Genomic DNA, 20,319 nt, shown 5'->3' on the forward strand with positions numbered 1-20,319 from the left:
TGATGGTGACAAAAATTTTTGGAATTCATCCAGTATTGAGCTAGATTGCTTCAGGGCTGCAGTGTAATCAAACGGGGCATTTACACACATCAAATTACTTCTACTAAAGTGCTTGTTTTTGAGTACAGATTGTTGTGTCTGACATTATTAACATTAACTTTATTATACATTTTCTGCACTGCAAAACAACAGACTCCTCTGATGACTCCTCGTTCCAACTTTCCCTGTCTTCCAACAAATTCACCTCACGTGAGATTTCAGAGCGAGACCTCTCTTTGAGCAAGACTTCTGTTGAGGTGGTCCACACGTCTGTCTGTCTGTCTGTCTGTCTGTCTCTGTAGGGATCTTTCCCTTCCATAATGTTGTCAGACACTTATAATAGCAATCTGAGCCTGTCTATTAGTGACAGGCTATTGGTAAAACTAGCACTATTAGCGGATGTAATTCAATGTGTATAAATGCCCTGTTTGATTAAATTGCATCCTGTTTTGTGGCTGCCAGCTCCAAAAAATGTTGTCAACCCCAAAAAGGTGGAAAAATAGGGCCAATGTTGAAAACTACCAGAATTATCCTTTAAAGGATTAAGAAAAAATCCACTGAACAAGACCTTTCTCTGTTCATTTCACTTGGCCTGGTTTCTCAAAAACACTTTCATACTTTATTGATCCCCGTAGGTGTTCTCACTTCATTGCAAGGTCAAAGCTGCGGTTCAACAAGAGAACAGCAGCTGTAGAGCCAGCAGAGAGTCACTGACTTGCTCAAGGACACTTGAAGATGTGCTTATTAAAGTCTTATTTTTAACACTCGATAGCACTCTGATTTTCACTGCTTAGCCAGTCATAAAAAGAACACTTCTGTGCCACGAAAAGGTGACAATTGGGTTTTGTTTCTGTGTAGTGCAAACCAAGCCCTGAACACGACTGTGGATCTCAGTGACAGGACGCTCTCTAGAGGCTCCTCTTTACTCCCTGAGGAGTGTATGCTACTGTATATTCATCAAGTGCAGGTGTGCATACACACACTAAGGCTTCAAGTTCAGGACTGTATAGACACCATGGTGTTTGGATTGGAACCAGCTTCAGAGGCAAAGGCTTTCAATTCACCATCAATGCATCCCCGCTGCTCCACTGATCTGATTAATTGGGGCTTTTGAAAGTAAGAGCCAGCTTTTAACAATATTATGAAGTATAGCAAGAGCCAGTGTATCAGTGCTGTATAATTATCAATGAAGACAAATTTAGGAAAGTGCATGATGGTACAGAGGCAGGCTCTAATTCCCTGCCACCTTAGTCAGCTATCCTTTGAGCCAACAAAGGGTAAAAGGGGTCTCAATAGGGAGACTTTTTCCTTGAGTTTTAATTGGAATAAAATGAGACGGTTCCAGCGACTAACCCTCCAGTTATGGAGAGGGATTTTGTCCAAACGCTGCCTTCTCTCCTGCTCGTCGTGCCTGGACTCAGCTCAGCGTGAGAGGTAGTGGATAAGACCCTGAGCAATGATCCACCAGTGCCCCCATCAGACATGAGGAGGAATTACAGCAGATGTGTGACAGAGTACAAATGAAGTTTGTAAAGTCTTTTCACAGTGCAATGTGAAGTTAATGCATTTGTAAACCAACTCAGCATGACTAAATAAATCATGTTGGGAACTACAAGAAACTGCTAAAAGACCTGAAATTGAGTTTTCAGTGATTGCTGATGGTGTAATGAAGCTAGTAAAAGACCTCATATAAGGCATCTCAGCTCAGACTCATGAGGTCACACTTTGGTCAAGTAACAAAACCTCAAGTAACAAAATGAGATATTTCAAAGATCTCAGCTAGTTGTTATTCTGAGTGAATGGCAAACTTTTAATCTATGACTTATTTGTCTATTCTGCCACACAAATGCAAGCTTTACAACATCTTATTTCAGTCAAATTAAAGCATAACTGTCAGAAGTGTGTAAATGTGTGATTTACATATGTCCTGCTCCACAAGCTTTCAACTGTAAATCAGCAGCAGGGAAAATAATTGACCAGGAGCAATAAAACTGCACACTAAAAACCAAGAGTACAGTTTTAAAATGTTTATTAAAAAAATAGAAAACTTACATAAAAATGGTGCCCAGAGGGAAACACAAGGTATACATCCATATGTCACACTGTAATCCATCCTTTATGGCACAGACGCAAGCTGGGGATTTGGTTCATGGCAAAAAGACGTGAAACAGCACATCAAGTAGCAGATATAAGAATATGCTAATAATAAAATGTTGAGTCCTTTAGTTTGATGTCACCAGATTTTGGTTTCTTAAAGAATCTACATTAAACAGGAACTCACTGATGGGTCAAGATGTGTCTCACAGACCAACCTCAGTCCTCACATGGATTACTGTGTAGATTCTGTAGCTAGGCAACCTCATCTGAGTAATACTGACTTTGAATATGGGACAGAAAAACCCTGTGAAATGGTAGAGGTCTTATATAACTTGAAACGAAGCCTCTCATTATTGATTTAAGGTGAAAAAAAAAAAAAAAGACACTGGAGGATGCGACTTGGAGATTATTGTCAACTACAGCAGAAGTCTGTTCCTAAAGCAAACATGCACCAAGAAGCTCAGAGTGAAAATAAAAGTCAAGTAAAACTGGCAGTGCTTACAGAAACAATGAAAGCTCTGGCTACGTACATGAAAAAGGAGCAAATTTGGTCACTTAAGAAGGCAGTTAACTGTAGGTGTAACAGAATCAAAGTAGCTTAAAGGCCTAAAAGAAGCACTTTGCTGGTAATAAGTAGCACCGACTATTTCTGAAATGAAATGAGTGAACACTGCTGAATGTTTATTTCTCCAAATATAGCCTTCAAGCTCTCTAGAGGAAATAAACCCAAAAGAAAGCCAAAACCGCTGAAAAGGTGATATGTAGTGTTGACAAAAGCATACTGGGACAGGTAGTGGCAAAATTTCAAGTGCTCGTAGTGCAACGGCAAATTAAACATGAGGAAAATATTGGCATCATCATAGGGCTTTTTGGCACACCTCTATCAACGCTATCCCATAGCTCCCCCTACTGTTGGAAAGCTGGACACACATACATCCCTTCAAGACCCCTCAAATCCACCTATTGCACAGATCAAGGTAGTCTAGAAATAAGAAGCGAAAAAAGTGGGGAAAGCCCCTTAAAATAAGACTAAAATGTGAAATAAATTAAAATAAAAGCAAGTCCTTATTGCACATAAATGCAACAAACTGTAAAGTAAGGTGGCAATGTTTACAGTACAAAGCATAAGATAGTGCCAAAGTGAAAAAAAAAAAAAAAAATCCCTCAGTGACACAGAACTTTGCATCCTATTGATGTGTATCGTTTCAAAATGGGTCGGAGAAAATAAACAACAAATACAAGAGAACAGAGAGATAACCAAAAATTTTAAACACACACACAGAAAAAAAATAAGACTTTGTACATTCAAACCAGTCATCACAGTTTAAGCACTTGAGACAAGGCCCGTTTTGTGCCGTTACACCAAAAACACTGAGTCAGCATTGCGCTGCATAGGTAGGAACGTAGTGCTTTGATTCAGTCCAAAAAGACTACAATTTGTAGATGACAGTTGGAGTCCTGGGAGCTCTGAAACGAGAGCCAGTAGGTTGAATGGAGTTGAATTCAGAGGACCCGTTAGGCCCAGTACCTGATCAAAAAGCCCCGCTGAACACTGCTCTCGTTCAAAGCTCAAACCTTCAGTTGGAAAAACTTCTAGGCAGAATCAAACCGTCTAGGAGACCAGGCTCTGGAACAGGTGAAGTCATATGAACCAGTCCAATACTATGGCACGTGACACTTCTTTCTGCAAGGTTCATTTGTTCATTTGAACTCCAATCCTCCACCCATTTCTCTAGCAACAGCCGGCGTTTTCAACCTCTGGAAAGTCACACTGATGAGATGCCAAGTCTGGGCACCAGCGCTGCCTTTCACACAGCTGACTCAAGCAACTCAATATCCTTGCTGGTGTGCATTGAATTGGGGGAAAGAAGGGCTTCTGACTACCCTCTAATGACCGATGTGAGCTCTACTTATCAACTGGCCACAGAAAATAGGTCACTGGAATAACTGCGACAATACGAGCTCAGGTAGTCCGTTTTGGCCCTTTACAGTTAGTGTCAGGTTGAATCCCTCAGGAACGTCAACTGTAAGAGTCAAGTAGCATCACTTCGTGCCTTCTGTAATCTTAGTCGACGGTGCTCATTCAACACCTTGTATAATGGAAAACAACTTGGATCGACTTGTGGCTTGAAGGAAAGCGATGCTAGTTTGCCGGTGGCCTCTAAAAGGTCTGTTGTTTACCACTGTGGGTTTTTTGAAATAAGAGTCGAGTTACACCTTTCGAGGCTGACAGCAATTAAAGTTGAGCTGGACTGAGTGAAACCTCCAACAATCGAAAAAAAAAAAAAAATAAAAAATCAGGCCAAGATCACGCAGCTCCAGTCTTTCACCTGCTGTGGCTGAGAGGAGGAGCGCTGTCCTGCTTTCTGCGTCGCCAGGGATTTCGGTTGTACTGGTTCTGCTGGTTCCTGAACCCCTGTGCCAAGTTATGACCATGGGGAACGAAATGGCATTGGGGGCTGAGGTGACCTTGAGAATGATTTGAAACTTGGGGGCTGCCAGCGTGGTTGTGCTTGAAGCTGAACTTGTGTGGCTCTGCAGAGCCGTGGTGGCTGGGTCTCATGGTGAAGCCGTGGCTTTGCTGCCCCTGTACCTGAGGGTGGTGGAGCTGGTGGAGGGGGCTGGGCAGAGGGCTTGTAGAGTCAGCGGGCTGGGAAATGTGTGTGGGTTGGGATGTCTGGCGGTGGACAGTGTTGATGGAAGGTGGATTGTCGTGGTAAAACTGACAGTCTGAGAAGGAGGGGATGGCTATGTTTCCTGGGAGGGACATCTGGATCTGGAGAGAAGAGAAAGAGCACAAGATTAAATGGGAATTCTGTTCAGAATTCTCCAGGTCAAAGAAAAAAAAATGTTGCTATGCTATATACAAATTCAACATGCACTATTTTTGTTTTTATAGTTCTGTAATACCGTCTGACTCGTTTTAACGGTAAATGTTAATACAATCAAATCTGTTTCCTTTTGCTGGCTCACATGTAGCTAAGTATGGCTTGCATTTCTTATCTCCCCATTGTTACCCAATGAAGGTCTAAGGAGTGACACATTGTTATCAACAGAATTTATTCCAAATAAGAAGATAGTGTGCAGGATCATCTTATTTTGCAGGAAAAACTTGCAGAGAATAAAAATAAAATCAGACTGACCTGCGGTGCAGTGGGGATGAAGCCAGCTGGATGTGTAGTTCTGAGGTCAGCACCCATCTGCATTACTGAGGGGACAGAGGCCAGGTTGTGGGCGTGTATTTGGATGGCAGCATTACTGCTGGGAGGAGAATCAGCCTCCTGGAAAACACCATACAAATACACACAGACAATAAGAAACAGAAGATACATAACATGGACAAAGAACAAGTAAACAGGAGGAGGGAATGTGGGGCATTCAGTCTGGATTGTTCTGACCCTGCAAGGCGTGAGGTCTGTAGTGTGAACCACCTAACTCAGTGGTTTGCAATCTTTGGGTAACACTGGGGTTAGAAATTGGTGAGGCAAAAAACAATCCCAGGCACTCTTGCAAAAGGTCAAAACAGCAAAATGTAACTGCTGGCCAAAGCAGGCTGATCTTAGCAATGGGCAATCACCCATGAATTTCAACTGATATGAACCAAGTAAGTATGTTCATTTTGTTCTGATAATTTCATTATACAGTAGTTTGACAATTTGGGAACCAGTGTGGTTATGCCATGCCATTTAAATGATACACAACCTAATCAAGGCTAAATTTTTGAAAAACAAAATTTAATAAAAAAAAAAAAAAAAAGGGAGAAAAGAACTCCTCTGATTTTGTTCCATAGGACAAACAAAAAGCAAACTTTTTTTTGTTAGGGCTCAGAAAATATACTACCTTATAAAGAGATATTCCACTTTAAATGATAAAGCAAAGCAGGAAATGGATGCAGACTTCATGTTTCACCAACCAAAAAAATCCAGTATAGAATCAGTAATTTTCTCAGGCCTTACTATATCACTTCCAGAGAAGGAGGACAGTGAGCATGCAGAGGATGAGGAGGAGGAGGAGGAATGATGTTGAGGGCTGGGTATGGAGACCGGAGAGGGCGATGGAGAGTCGGCACTGAATGGGGAGGAAGAGTCTCGCTGATCCTCCATGGAGGCCAACATCAGTCTGGCAAGGTCCTGCTCACAAGTGTCTATGCCTAGGAAAACAAATAAACAAACATAGTCTGGAAGTTATCTGACATATAATCAAATGGTTATATTTATCTCTTACAAGAGGTTCACTCCTGAATGGGCAACCTTGTAACTTTCTGGACCATCACACCATTCATTTTACATTTAAACCAATGATTTTGACAACAGATGTAAGCTTATTTTTTCCCCCCACAGCCTCAAAATGCATACATGTTTAGCTGCCCCATTCTGCAACTCCTTGTATCAATTCTAAAATATACATTTAATAGTGGGGAAAAATACAGTATATTTGATGAATCACTGTGCAAAAAAGCAGAATACAGTAAGATGTTCTAATAAAACCTAAAACAATTTTAGATTTTAATAGAACGGTGACATCCAAACCTTATTAAAATTACCCATTGCGACTGTGTAGGCCTCATGTCTGATGGTGTATTAAGATGCCAGGGTTACTACCTGATACTTTTCCAAATGATGGTAATTGGATCAATACAGAAACATCTTTTTAATTCAAATTGTTTTTATCTGTTTTCAATATACATGCTTTTTAAAATTTAGATGATTGTTTGAAATGTTATTAGTGGTTTTATTCAGGTTAGACAGCAAGCTGCAGCTGCAATAAAGGGCTTAGAGTTTTACAAGAGAAATGTTGATTCAGATGCAGACGATATTGACAAAAAGTAAAAAGATTGATAAATCAAATGAGAAAGAAAAAATGTTTGTTAAAATCAAGGCCATTCAAATTCAAAGTTTAGACTATTTGGACACTTCCATTTTATGAATAGCCTATAAGGTCTTAATCAATGGACCATTCCTCCATGTTTCATGAAAAAAACAAAACAAAACACAACAACAACAACAACAACAAAAACAAACAAACAAACAAAAAAAAACAGGCCAGCAGAGGCTCAAAAATCATGTGTGATGCAAGAAAGGATGGAGCTCAATCCAGTTGCCATTTAATTTGCTCATGGGAGAAATAATCAGAGTTTAATTAAAAAGCCAAGAATCTAAATATAGGTAACCTGCAAAAGGTGGTGTCCTAGCAGTAAAAAATATGTCTTGCTGATGGTTTTCGGGGCTTCTTTGAATCCCAGACTTCAGCTTCATAGGTCAGAATTTGACACTTTCAACAAGAAGTTGCTGTAAGCGGTTTCCTAGGAGTGCATAAATTTGCCCCAAATCTAGCTCTGCAATAATATATGGCCTTGAGACTTTGACAATTTCTCTCTCTGCTTCATCTCCAGACTGTGAAACTGCTGTATTACTATGCCAGAAGGTAAAGTTATTAACCAGAGTTTCTCAGCGGGTATAAAGCACCCAGTCACCAGGGACGGATGGAGGAAATCTGTTGTATTTTTATGCAGCCTGACCTCCAATACATTTTTTGCTTTATGATAAAGCAAAAGATGCTCCCTAACTATAAAGAGAAATGCCAGCTGAGTTATGGGCTAAGATTTTATGTGCAGTTTCAACAGTGATGCTACAGTGCTGAGCCTTACGCGACATCTTATTTACCTAGTAGTCAAAAGGTCCCTGTGTGCTCAGCCGCGGGGAGGTATTCTGCCCCCGGCTACTGAAGTGGGCATGTTTAATTTTGTCTGTGAAGAGAATAGTGTGTGCAAAGTTTGTGGCCAACAAGATGTACAAAATTAGTCCCACTTCATGTTTTACTGTACATTGTAGGATGACCTGACTCTAGAAAATATAAAGACAGGGACCTGAGAAAACTTGGTCTGACAACAGTGAAAAAAGTAGGATTGCCAACCAAGACACAGAATAAAAAAGCAAACCAAATAATTGGAGCTATGCATTCAGCCTTTGTCTTTCTATTTAGATATATATCTGATTATATTTTTGTATATTCTGATAGATGTACATTTTAGATTGTGTAGTCCAACAAATGTGAACCTGATGTATTTCTACATCAATGTCCACAGATGTGTGGGTATGTATAGATGGAGGACTGCTGAATCTGATCTGGGAATGGTGTGAGTTAATTATCCTGTCATGTTGTTAAATCAGGTATTAATAACATCTTAAAAACCCATAATAGCTGGGCAATATGATGGCAAGACAAAGAACTAGAAATCAATTAGTCACTTAAAATGAAAAGGTGACTAAGCCTTTTTGGATGCAGATGTGGATTAGTGCAGACACCTGTTGACTTAGTATCAACACTAATTACAATTTTTGGATTAGTGTGACTTTAAAATATGTATTCTGCATCTTTTAGCAGAAAACGTTTTGGCAACAGGGCAGCTGGCATGATGGGAATCACTCCTGCAGGAAACATCTGTATGGACATTGAGCAGTGGTTCAGAGGAAGAATTTCCTACCACGCAGATGTGTCACAATCTGAGGCAGAAGATCAAGCAGTCTGACAACATCTGCTCACGCACCCTCCTGTTAGGGCGAGGGCCGACATGGTTTAAGAGGATGGGTCTCTCCCAGAAAAGCTCCAGCTTGTTAATAGGTGTTCCAATTGATGAGTAGTGGTTTCCAAGACAGATATGGAGGAGAACCACCTTCAACGGCCTGTCTGGTAGGTGGGGAGGGGTTCTGACTTAAAAACATGTTTCCCAGTGTCCAGCAGAGATGTTATTCAATTTAAAACCAGTTTAAAACCTGCCCGTGAAAAACTTCTGTGCTGTGATGCCATTGACGCTCACATGCAAGATGACATTATCCGCTCAGCAGAATGATGTTACCAGAAGGATCTTGGACTGGTGGTGTTGAGGTAGATTTGATAGGTGGTCTATAAGATTTTGTGAGAAGACCTGAGGAGTGTTTAATTGCAATGCTAACTGAGGTAGAAACTTTGTCTGTGGTTACACTTTTCAATGTGACTTTTGTCATCTGATCATGCCAGGATGCATTAACCGTCAAAGTCTGTATACTCTGAGATGGGATCTCTCTCACATTTGGATCTCATCAGCCAGATCACATGCCGAGGTGGCCTGTATCACATTGAGTTTGGATCTCTGTGAGGAGGGAGTCTATCCAAACACTATCCGTTCAGGCAGGTCAGATTTAAGCGTCAAGCCTGAATGCACACGTGGACACAGCTGAGTTCCGATCCAGCACCTCCAATGACAAAAGCTGCATTGAAAAGACAAGTGTAACCACGGCCATGGATGATTGTTGTTGAGAGTGGCGTAAAGAGAATTTGGTGATTATACTTGGTTAATGAAAGAGTTGAGAATGCATACATGTGAATTCTACTGAATATTGTTTTGGAGGAACTGAAATTTTAAAAAAATTGAGACCAAATACTGCAATCTGCTGAACTCTGCAGTGTTGAATTTCTGTACTTAGCTTGTCAGTGCAGATCAAATCTGTCCCATACTCAAAAAAAGAACTCTCACAATCAAATGACAAACTGTTGCTAATATTTTCCAAATCTTTTAAAAAAAAAACAAATACTACTTTCTGACAGTTGCCAAGAGGGCAAACAATGACAACTACAACTAACAGATTGCTGTTTGACTCCACTGCTACAGTCTTTATCAGCCATTCCCACCAAAAGTTTTTTTCTTGCAGTCTTTTCCAAAGCAAACCAATAATTGTGCACAGTAAGGAAAATGTGTGGGAAGTGGATAATCATGAGGATCCCTTTCCACAATATTCTCAATGGATTTACAACAATCATGAGATTATTATCTTTGGTCGGGAAATCAGTGGAAATTTCTCGGCTATAAAATATGGATAGAGCAGCCAAATGTCCAGTATGGCTCTACATCAGTTTTTCTCCCCAGACTTGAGCTCAAGTTTAAAGGCAATAACACAGAGAAACACTTGAGACAACATTCTGCTCACGTCTAATTCAATGTTCCTCAAGCCTAGTGCACACCTAATCACTTTATATGAGTACAAATTTACCATGGTTCTCCAGCTTAGCATACTGCTTGGCACCCCACTTCTTGATTGTCCAGTCCCTGTAGAACACCACTTCTGGACTAACCTTGATGATGCGTCCCAAAGTGCTGCAAAGACAGAGAGGAGGGCGCAATCCATAGGTTAAACAGGACAAATGCCAACATTGTGACCAAGGAACTACAAAGCATTAAAACATTTTTTGGCCAAATTAGCATTGATCAACCTCAATAAAAAAGTGCTAACACACAGTAATCTTGAGCTTCTTGTGGAAACAACCTTGTTGGAGAATATTGGTAATATTTTTTGTATGGCCCTCTAGAGGCGATCTGGAGTGATGGCTGGTTGTACTGCTTTGTGGGAAAGTGTCCATTCTTCAAAACGAAACAGTCGAGGTCAAATAGCTGAACTTGTTATGATATGTTCAGCTTCATGACTGATCAAATGGCTTCTAAATCCTATTTCCTCAGCTGCCTCTGTGCCCCTTCATAGTAGCCACTGTTGTTCTGAGTTTTCTCACTGCTTTTTCCAGTTTCCCAAATTGGCAGTTACCTTTTTAATTGCCATACAATACATCAGCATTATAAAATCAATATCACCATGAGACCAGATACTGTGATGCTGTCATAAAGCAAAAGATATCATGATACTGGAAAATAACAATTACCTGCTTGTCATATTCACATTACCAATAATTACACTTAAGACATTTTTGATAAGTAAATATCTTATGGAAGCACCAATAGTCATCCCTACCATATCATCACAGTATCGATAGAGATATTCAATCAAAGATATAATGATATCAGATTTTGTCCATATCACCAAGCACTACATAAATTTTTATGTGGCACTGCATTTGCCTGCATTTCTTTTTCAGGTACGCACAACTTGCCAATGCACTGCCACCTTAAAAACTGAAGAAACATACCTGTCATACTCTTTGTTGGGGTAGGCACGTGCCAGTGGAGACACGCCATGGCTCAGTACCATATAGGCAAAGTCAAACACCTGTTTGACCTGGAGGACACCGTATGAACTCCGGCCCACATCGTTCCCTGTGAAGATACCCAAAGCAGTAAAAAATAGCATAGAAGATTACGGTCTAGGACAATGCAAGAACACAACAACCTGGATATAAATGTGACTTTGAAATACAACTATAACGGACAGGAAGCTAAATTTACTTTTACAAGAAGTGCAGTCTATTTCCCTATGAGTAAGGTTTATTGCATGATTTGTAACCCACCAAGCACTTTATGGCCTCCATTTCCGTATCAACCTACTGCTGATGAGGGGAAAAAAAGCATCTCTTGGGGGGCATTTAATTTTTTGTGGTTTGCTTTCAAGAAATGCCATTTGCCCTCCTTCAAAAAGCAGTAAGGCGATTTTCTATTTGAAGTTCTTCCTTCGGCTGTTATAGAGGAAAGGCCATTCTACCTTGGATCCATTTTCATGTTTTGATTACTACCTCCATTCCAACATTTTGCTCACATTTGTCTATATCCATTCGCTCATTCCCCTATCCACCATTAATCTGCCTCTAACCCACCCTCACCCCAAACATCTCTTTTAAAATGTCTTTTTCTAGAATCCCTGGTTGGCTTTTCTTGTTGGTCAAACTGAAAAGCACCTCCATTGCAACGTTGAACACACTGCAACCACTATGGCCACCCCTAACATCAAGTAGTCCAGCAAGTGTGCATCAATCCCCCATTCATTCATCTAATTCATCCACCCATCTGACCTGGCTGTAGTGGATCTTCGATACAGAGCATGGATGGCCTGTTTCCATTGCCCATGGCCTTGACCATTTCCTCCTTGGCCAGGTACGCCCCTCCGTTCTTTACTCGGATGCCAGTCTTCAAGTAGTTGAAGTCACGGCCGTATAGCTCAAAGAACTCGATCAGCAGGATGCCCAGGTTGATGTTGGCACGCCGTGTGTCGATGCGTGGGTGTAACTGAGGGGTCGGACACAGAAAACACATCAGTTAGACCAACTCTGCTATGTTTGTTGATCTGAACTGGCACTGCAAAATTTCAAAGGACTGTTCATGTAAGTGATATTAATTCAAGTTGTGACCTGATTTGGCATGTTTGTTTTTTTTTAATGCAATTTCTTGAAGGGACAGAAATGGCTCTACATGAGATGTGCATGCCTGTGTCAGTGATGAGCCTGCATTTGTGTACCTGCAGGAAGCTGATAGCCATTAGTATGAGGCTGTAAGAGCTGATGCCGCCTGTGAAGACTTCATTCAGGTCTCTCTGCAGCAGGAACTGCTTCAACACAAAGATCAGGGGTGGCAGGACAGTGTACCTCTGCAAAACAGGAGATCAATTTTTATGTTTTTCGTCTCACTATTCAAAAAACAAACAAACAAAAAACAGCAACAAACAAACAAATATAAATAAAGTATGTTGTGTTTTCAAGGCTTACTTTGAGGTAGCTCTTGATAAGCTGTGCTGCTTTGACTGCAGTCTGCACATTGAAGCTGATGTCCACTTTCACTTCTGTCTCCTGGTCAGTCAGCTTGATGATTGGCACCTGAAATCAGAACCAAACTGAATGTAAAGCAGTCCAAAAAATGTGCTGAGTACACCTGCAACTTAAATATTTAAAATAATAATAATAAAGGGCTTTCTTTAAAATTCCACATCATCATTGTTGGGCACTCATATTTATTAAAATGGTGCTATTAATGATCAACTGCTTTATACCTCTATGGAAAAAAATCACATTCAAACATTACCTTAAAGCACAGCTCTAAAAATGCAGTAATAAATGCAATGACTGTTTTTACTGCACTCTGTTAAAAGTTGAAAAGACAAGTTTTCATAATCCTGCTTCAAAGCTTTGAGCTTCACTAAAAAGGTGGAGGTCATACTCACAGACTGTACAGCTTTTTCTTCGATTTAACCTGTTGAATTTCCGAAGAAAATCTAACTGCTTCTTTCACAGCTTTGATTCAATGGGACTTGAAACTGAAACTGATACATCTAACAAGACTGACCATAACTATTAAAGAAAGCTGTTGGTGCAATACTCTCCACCACTTACTGTAGCTTTGTCCAGGACTTTAATAGGATATGGTCCCGCCACATTGTGTTTCCTCAGGGCCTGCTCCAGTTCCTGGAGTGGGGGGTGATCCCACGTTCCAAACACCACCAGGTCAATGTCACTGTAATCAAATCCAAAGGTTATTCCGTTCAAGGTTATTGTCTGTCTTCAGGAGGCATTTTGTCTTAGCATTGTGTAAAACAGAGCACATAACGATCCACCATGCAAACAAACACACATTACTGTCCAGTTCCTCATGCCATTTAATTAATTAAATCTTACATGATGCAAGCCATAAGGCTATGCAGTGTAATATATATTAGCAGTAAGAGAGAAAAAAAAAGTCTACCAATAATTATTTTCCTATATCGTTTCTATTGCCTTTGCTGCTTGGGGGCAGTATTTTAAATCACCGAGTCAGAGTTCCTAGTGGTCTCAAATGCACCATTAATGCAAATGGGTTTGAATAACAGACAAACATAGTGGAATACAAAACAGAATACAAAACAGTTCCAATTTGTCGACGGCAGTTTGCTGTGAATCCAATTACAAAACAGGTGTTGCACTGTGTAGAGGAAGTGCACGATATCACAAATGGATTTTGAAGTGACATGACATTATTAGAAGGATAATACTGTGGGGATTCTGAATCAGGCTTCTATTGCTTAATTCAATTGCACACTATTGTGGATTGATCCAGGAAACTTAACAAGTGTTGAGCAATCTCAGTTGTGAATCTTAGTAATATGGCTCATTCTTTTCCCCTTGTGGCCCAAATTCCCATTAGCTGCTGCCAAGGTCACACTCATTTGGTTGGACCAAGAGTTGGACTGCTTCACACTACATGATCCCCACCAGATTTGGCGCAACTAAAATCAAACATGCCTTTGCAGGGGAAAAAAAAAAGAAACTCAATTCTGTTTACCCCCTACAAGTCCCACCCTCAGCTTGGACATCAGCAAACAGGACGTCTTTCCACTGCTATGCTGACAATCCAGAATTGAACATCAAAACTTCCTCATGCCCCTCTGCAGTCATGTCATGCGTCAGTGCCTGCCTTGAGAAGATGAGGTCTTTTATGAAGCTCAATTTCCTCCAGTTTAAAACAGCAATGAAACTGGCATTCTGTGCAAGGTTCAGTGTTATCGCATATCTCATCTCACCTTTGATGGCACGGACATTCCTTTCTCCTCGGTTTCTAATCTGGATTATAGGTTTCTTTCTCAGCTGACTTTTGGAGACTACAATAAAAAATCTGTGTAAAACCTCTTCCTACCAAACCTTCTCAAAAACATCCAAATTCTACCCGACCCTAACCCAGTCAGATGCAGAAAATCTTGTCTGTGCCTCTCATCTTCTCCAGGCTCCACTACTGCAATGTACTGTTCACTGGGATTGCTGGCAGGAGCAACCAAAAGCCACAGTATATTCAGAGCAGCGCTGCCAAGATCTTGAGATTGCAAGACCATGAACACATAACACCAGTTTTGTTCTTACTGCAATGTCTTCCAGTCTCTTTCAGGGTTGACTAAAAGGCCTCCTGCTTGCCCACCAATGAATTCATGGACATGCACCTCCACATCTCAAAAAAAATTACACCATAAAAACCTGTCTGCATTCTCAGATCTAGGAACAGCCAGCTTTGGCAGCTCCCAGTGTTTGTGAAATACCTTGCACAAACATCTAACAGCACAGAGGACCTTGAACTCTTAAAAACGGACCTAAAACCATGTTCATTCAAGGTGGCTGTTGTTCAATTTTATATAGTGGTTGTTGAGTTTCGTTTTGTTAGTTTTTTTTTTTTTTTCCCTTAGGCCAACTCTTAAGCACTGATATAACAGAACAACAATTCATACAATTATTATAAGAGCATCTTGACAGATTGGCACCTCTAAGGAAAAGTGCAGCCATGTCCAAAGATTGGTTCATGGACTAAGTGGGGGGGGGAGAAGAAAAAACAAAAAAACAAACAAACAAACAAACAAAAAAAAAAAAAACAGAATTTCAATAATGTGCCTGTAGTTGTGTCACTGAACAATACCACTGAGCAGGTATATGGGCACCAAAGTTGGTCTCCAAAAATAGGCCATAACCATATACTGCCAAAAACCTAAGTCCTAACCTCTTAAAAATTAGCAGGTAAACAGAGTTATTGAAACACATGCCTTAAATTCAACATTAAGTTCACATTATGTTTTTTTTTTTCATATTATTCCCATTGCCCCACCCCCGACAAAAGGAGCCCATGTAAAGTAAGGTTCTACACACATAGTTACAAAAACACTTGCTATTCAGCATTACCTTGTTGGGAGATAAAGTCCTGTGCTGAAGCTGCCAAATATCTCCACCTGTAAAAACATAAAAATAACACCACTCTAATTTAAGTCATGCCATTGTTCCCGAAGCTCAAATGCGGGAGGGAAAAAAAAAAAAAAAAAAAAAAACATCCTTGGAAGGCCGGAGTCCTTCTGATAGCGTAGCTCTAAACTACTTTGTGTAAAAATGCCCTCAGCAGATATGCAGTCAATCCTGGAGTCTGGATACAGCTCCTATAGGAATTTCTTTAGCAAAAAAAAAAAATAATAAAAAAATAAATAAATAAATACATACATACAGACAGACATACATTTATAGAAGATCCACCAAAAATTAGGAATTCAGAGAGGGTAAGATTAAGTTTGGTTTAAAAAAAAAAAAAAAAAAAAAAAAAGCTACATTCCAAGTTTCATGACTGGTGCGTGTCGGTCCTAACTCAATCTCCACAAGGAGGAAAGGCGTGTAGAAAGAAGCTAAACAGTAATTTTAGATATTTAGCCAATGTTCTCATCCAGAGATACTTAGAGCAAACCTAAATTGCTAGACTCAACATATTGAAGACTTGGCAATAGAAATTAACACTAAGTGAAGACTTATGTCAGGTTTTCTTGAGAAAAGACAGTCTCTGATCAGGGGTTCGAGCCCATTACAAATTCAAATCCTAGAATCGTGCCTGTTTGGAAGAGTAGTACAAATAGCCGAGTCTATAAAGGAAGAGAAGAAGAAAAAAAATGTAATTCAAAGTGAAGCCCGGTGGGACTTCTCAGGGCCAGGATTAGCTCAAAATGTTTATAACCCTGACAGAAAATGCTATTTGTTAGCAAGTACAGTCTGACAAACACTTTGTTGGCAATATAAGGTGGAAAATAATTCACAAATGTTACTTGGGGAATGCAACTGACATGAATAATGATTACATCTGGCCAACTGTGTTTGGCCTTGTAGTGTAAACCAGGCTGCTGACTGACTGCCAGAAGTATGGCCAAACAGAGTCTGCAGGGTGCAGACGACATACAGACACACCAGCTCTAACACACAGTATGTATGATGTTAATAAAACTGATTTACACAGCACATAAAACAATTTACAAAACGGTTTACAAAGCAATAAATAAAAGGCAATAGGATTAATAAAAATGTCACATTAAAAATCAGGATTACACAATAAAACAAGCAAATGTGAAGACTGGGTACTAAATAAAAAAAATAACAAGAGTCTGTTTTTTAAATATGCTTGAATATTAAAATGTGTTTGGACTTTCTCATGTTCCTGTAGATTTATGACAGCATAGTCTGGTGTTTTCTATAGTACTGATTTGTATGGTAGTTTAGCATTTCATGACTCTGAACTGGGCCTCCATTGGAAGGTTCATGCTGAATTGTAGCATGAGGAATAACACAATATCATGAGTTTTGATAAACGTCTCTTAACAATGTGAGTTTTCAGAGGACCTGAATCTGGATCCATATCCTAGACTGTGGACAGACCAGCGGGCCCTGTCTGATTTCAGGTTACACTCTGGCTCCGAGGGTTAAAAGATTTGAGAGCGGAGCCAGAGCCCAGCTACAGCCAAACCCAAACATCAGTAACTTTCTTAAAACAATTTTTAAATGCACTCCAAAGCTTGAACTGCAGACAGTACGTATGAGCTTAAAAATGGAAAAACAGGACAATCCTGTAACAAGTGCCTGAACTCCACTGCTTGGTTACTGACAGTCTGGAGCTGCACCTATAGCTGCCCATAGAGACAAGAGAGCAATGTATTAGAATAACAAAAACCTACCTTTGCAAGTTCAAACCATTCTTTTTGAATTGCTTTGTTTAAATGTGCATTTAGGATAATTCTAAATTCTTATAGACTCATTCTATGGAGTTAAAGGACCAAGAAACAGTGATTTTGGTCTGGAGATATGTTCCTGGCCAAAAGCAAGAACCTTAGCTTTGTCTGGCTTTGGATATATAAAAGTTTTAAACATCCAGTTTTTTTTTTTTTTGTTTGTTTGTTTTTTAACACCAGTGTGAGTGCGAAATTGTTTGGTTTAACAGCTTCTGACAACATTTAGCCAAGGAATGATAAAGAATGGTATTGCCCAAAGAAGTGAGCCTTGAGGTACACCACATGTAATCAGCTCTGAAGAGTACAGCTGAGTGGCTTCATTGACTGATTTGGCATGGCGTGCCTCATTGAGCCTGGCAGGTTGAAGCACAGCACAAACATAACTCTCCGAGCTGCGGCCCCTCGACACTCACCCGCGCTGTGGGCCACAAGTCCTTGATGACGCCCTCTATTCTGTTCACCACATCTCTTCTCATCGCTTCCTCTTCGGGTCGTGGTGACATGAAATTGAAAAAGTCTACAATCTCCTCATGAAGCCTGTTAAGAACAAGAGGAAAAGAGGCCTATTGGAAATGTGGACTAATAAACTGGGAGGAAAGCAACAGTGCCACAGTGAACTCTTGATGATTGAGGAGTTCACCATTAGATGTATATTTAGATCTCAAGTAAGTAGCATGTGGCCTACTGGGAGAAACTGCCTATATTGGATGTTAAGTATTTATTATATTATGGGAGGTAATTGTGCCAAATGAATCTGCAAAATGTTTCTGTATTCACATAAAATTAATGTATTTGAAAATAAGGTAAGATAAGTTCATAAATGCTTTTGGACCAAGGAACCATAATGAGTGTCAGGGGAAACCCGTCAGTGAGGATTTTTGTTTTTGGGTAAAGAACTGGATATACAAAATACTATTAGTTGAAAATTGAAAAACACGATTAGAAAATGTCTGAATTAAAATCTGTTCAACAACTGTTGCAGATAAATTATCCCTTATTTTACTGTGGGACCTTTTGTAACTTCCTTAAGGCCCCAGAGGGGATCTCACCTTTACTTCAATTAGTGCATTGGACCAGGTGTTTGCAAACTTTCCACACTCCAAGTTAACATTCCACCATTAGAAGTGATTTTGCCCTAGGGGTATGATTTGTGAAAAATATTAAAGTGTTAAAATAAACTAAAATCAATACTTAAAGTCTGTACTTGAAGATCGCCTGATTTTAAAAGCAGTAAAATTAAAACGTGTTAAAATCAACACTTTCTTTTCTTTCTTTTTTTTCTTTTTTCTTTTTTTTTTTTTGGCATTTTAGCAATTTGTAGTGAATTTAATTATGATATTAAATTGTTCCTCCTTATGCTGAGGATCCCCTGGAGGCTCTTCAGAGACCGCTTGGTGTCCCCGGACCTTACTTTGCAAACCACTGCATTAGACAATAAGTCATTCATTGTACATACTTCCATAGCTTACCCATTTATACCAGGGCTGTAGCGCCTGGTCTTCCACAGGCTGCAGGAGGAGTCGGAGTAATTCCCGTTGCAGCCGGCGGACAGGAGCTGGTTGATCCCGTGAAAAGTGTTGGATCTGTTCAGATGCCTCCTGCGTCCAGATGAATGTAGTTGATACTGGTGGTGCTTGTTCCCATGCTGATTTTTCATTCCCGTGGGGGTGTGGCCGCCAGATTGTTGCATGCTGCGACAGTTTTGCTGAACATTGTAAAAAAGCGGAGGGGGGAGTTGCTGTCTGAGAGTATTTACATTAAAGTCATGCTCGTTGTAGTGTAAAAACCGGTTCGCCTCTTCTGCGACGTTAAGATTGTCGATTTGCAAAGAGGAGCCGGAAGGCGACGAGCTCTCGGCCTCCGAGTCTAGCGAAGAGGAGGACGGCGACAACGAGCCCTTTCTCCGGACACCTCTCCTCTCTCCGCCGCCGTCTCGCCTTGGCAGTTTCCCAAACACAACCCCCGGCGGCGCTGCTACATTTTTGCAGTGGTCGCCGTTTGAGCCCGGGGAGCTTACACTTTGCGTTGAAAAGTTGCGAAGGTGATGGTGGTTGTCGATGCCGGAGTTCACTCGAAATCCCTGAGAGGTTTCCCAAATGTGCATCCACCGGGAACTGGCAGGTCCCTTCTGCTCCGGCTGAATCCAGGCGGTCCTGGGATCCATTGGACTTGAGTTTCCGAACAAGCTCTCCACGGGAGAAATGGCAAGCGTTTCGGCGAATCACACACAAACAGGCTGCACTCGTGGAAACAAATAAACCTTACCGCGCTGATTTACTTGTTCTCCTCGCAGTGCTTCATGTCATGAAAGCTGTTTGGTTTTTGAAGCGGCTTGCCCAACTCCACTCCCCATGTAAGCCAGCCAATATGGCGCACCCAGCAGCACGGATGGCTGCGCTACGCATGTCTGTGGGATTTAAATCTTTGAACACACCCCTTTGAGCTAATAGATTCGTCAAGGTAACCAGTCATCGCCAGAATACACCGGAAGTCCGGCAGCTGAATTTAAATTTCATTCAGCATTTCTGTGGCTTTTTGTCAGCCTTTTGTTCAGAGCCGTGTGGACAAAAGTGAAACGGCATCTCAGGCGAAACACGTATACTTTAGGTTGCTTACGATTAATCCGTGAATCCAGATTCTTTTACGAATTACACGTTCGCTAAAATGTATTTTATTTTCAAAGAGCTGACCGGAAGCCCTTTATTTTGCCGTGCTTGACAGTGATAGTGCCTAACACAGGACAGGGTACGTTATGGTAGTGATTTGGCAGGATCATAAGTCGCCACCTCTTTGTCACTGTTTTATGGGACCACTGCGGTGCACTCGTTACAGTTTAATTAAGAGAGGCTCATCTCTTCACCCTCAGTTATTTAGTTTAGTTTAACTAAACAAGGCAAAAAAAAGTTCTGCACCGCGTTTTCAGTCTATAATTTCTCCCCTTTATTTATAC

General features: G+C 40.6%; 1 protein-coding gene across 2 annotated transcripts; it reads right to left on the reverse strand.

Moving 5' to 3' along the window:
* Window positions 1-935: 935 nt before the first annotated feature.
* Window positions 936-19,744, reverse strand: LOC115373453 (terminal nucleotidyltransferase 4A-like). Of its 2 annotated transcripts, XR_003929542.1 has the most exons (13): window positions 18,839-19,744; window positions 17,783-17,906; window positions 15,517-15,563; window positions 13,216-13,336; window positions 12,595-12,702; window positions 12,348-12,476; window positions 11,905-12,118; window positions 11,089-11,215; window positions 10,164-10,267; window positions 6,093-6,286; window positions 5,280-5,417; window positions 3,848-4,912; window positions 936-947 (listed from the first exon to the last, which is right to left on the reverse strand). XR_003929542.1 is itself a non-coding variant. In XM_030071856.1 (12 exons), exons 1-12 carry the CDS (start codon window positions 19,531-19,533, stop codon window positions 4,463-4,465), a joined length of 2,451 nt encoding a protein of 816 aa, XP_029927716.1. In that variant the 5' UTR covers window positions 19,534-19,744; the 3' UTR covers window positions 2,052-4,462. The 2 variants fall into 2 exon arrangements, 1 of the variants encoding a protein (XP_029927716.1); XM_030071856.1 differs by lacking the exon at window positions 936-947 and having other exon boundaries at window positions 2,052-4,912.
* Between the last annotated feature and the right edge of the window lie 575 nt (window positions 19,745-20,319).

Source organism: Myripristis murdjan, chromosome 16 (genome assembly GCF_902150065.1).
Source record: "Myripristis murdjan chromosome 16, fMyrMur1.1, whole genome shotgun sequence".
In the NCBI taxonomy this organism is placed as follows: domain Eukaryota; kingdom Metazoa; phylum Chordata; class Actinopteri; order Holocentriformes; family Holocentridae; genus Myripristis; species Myripristis murdjan.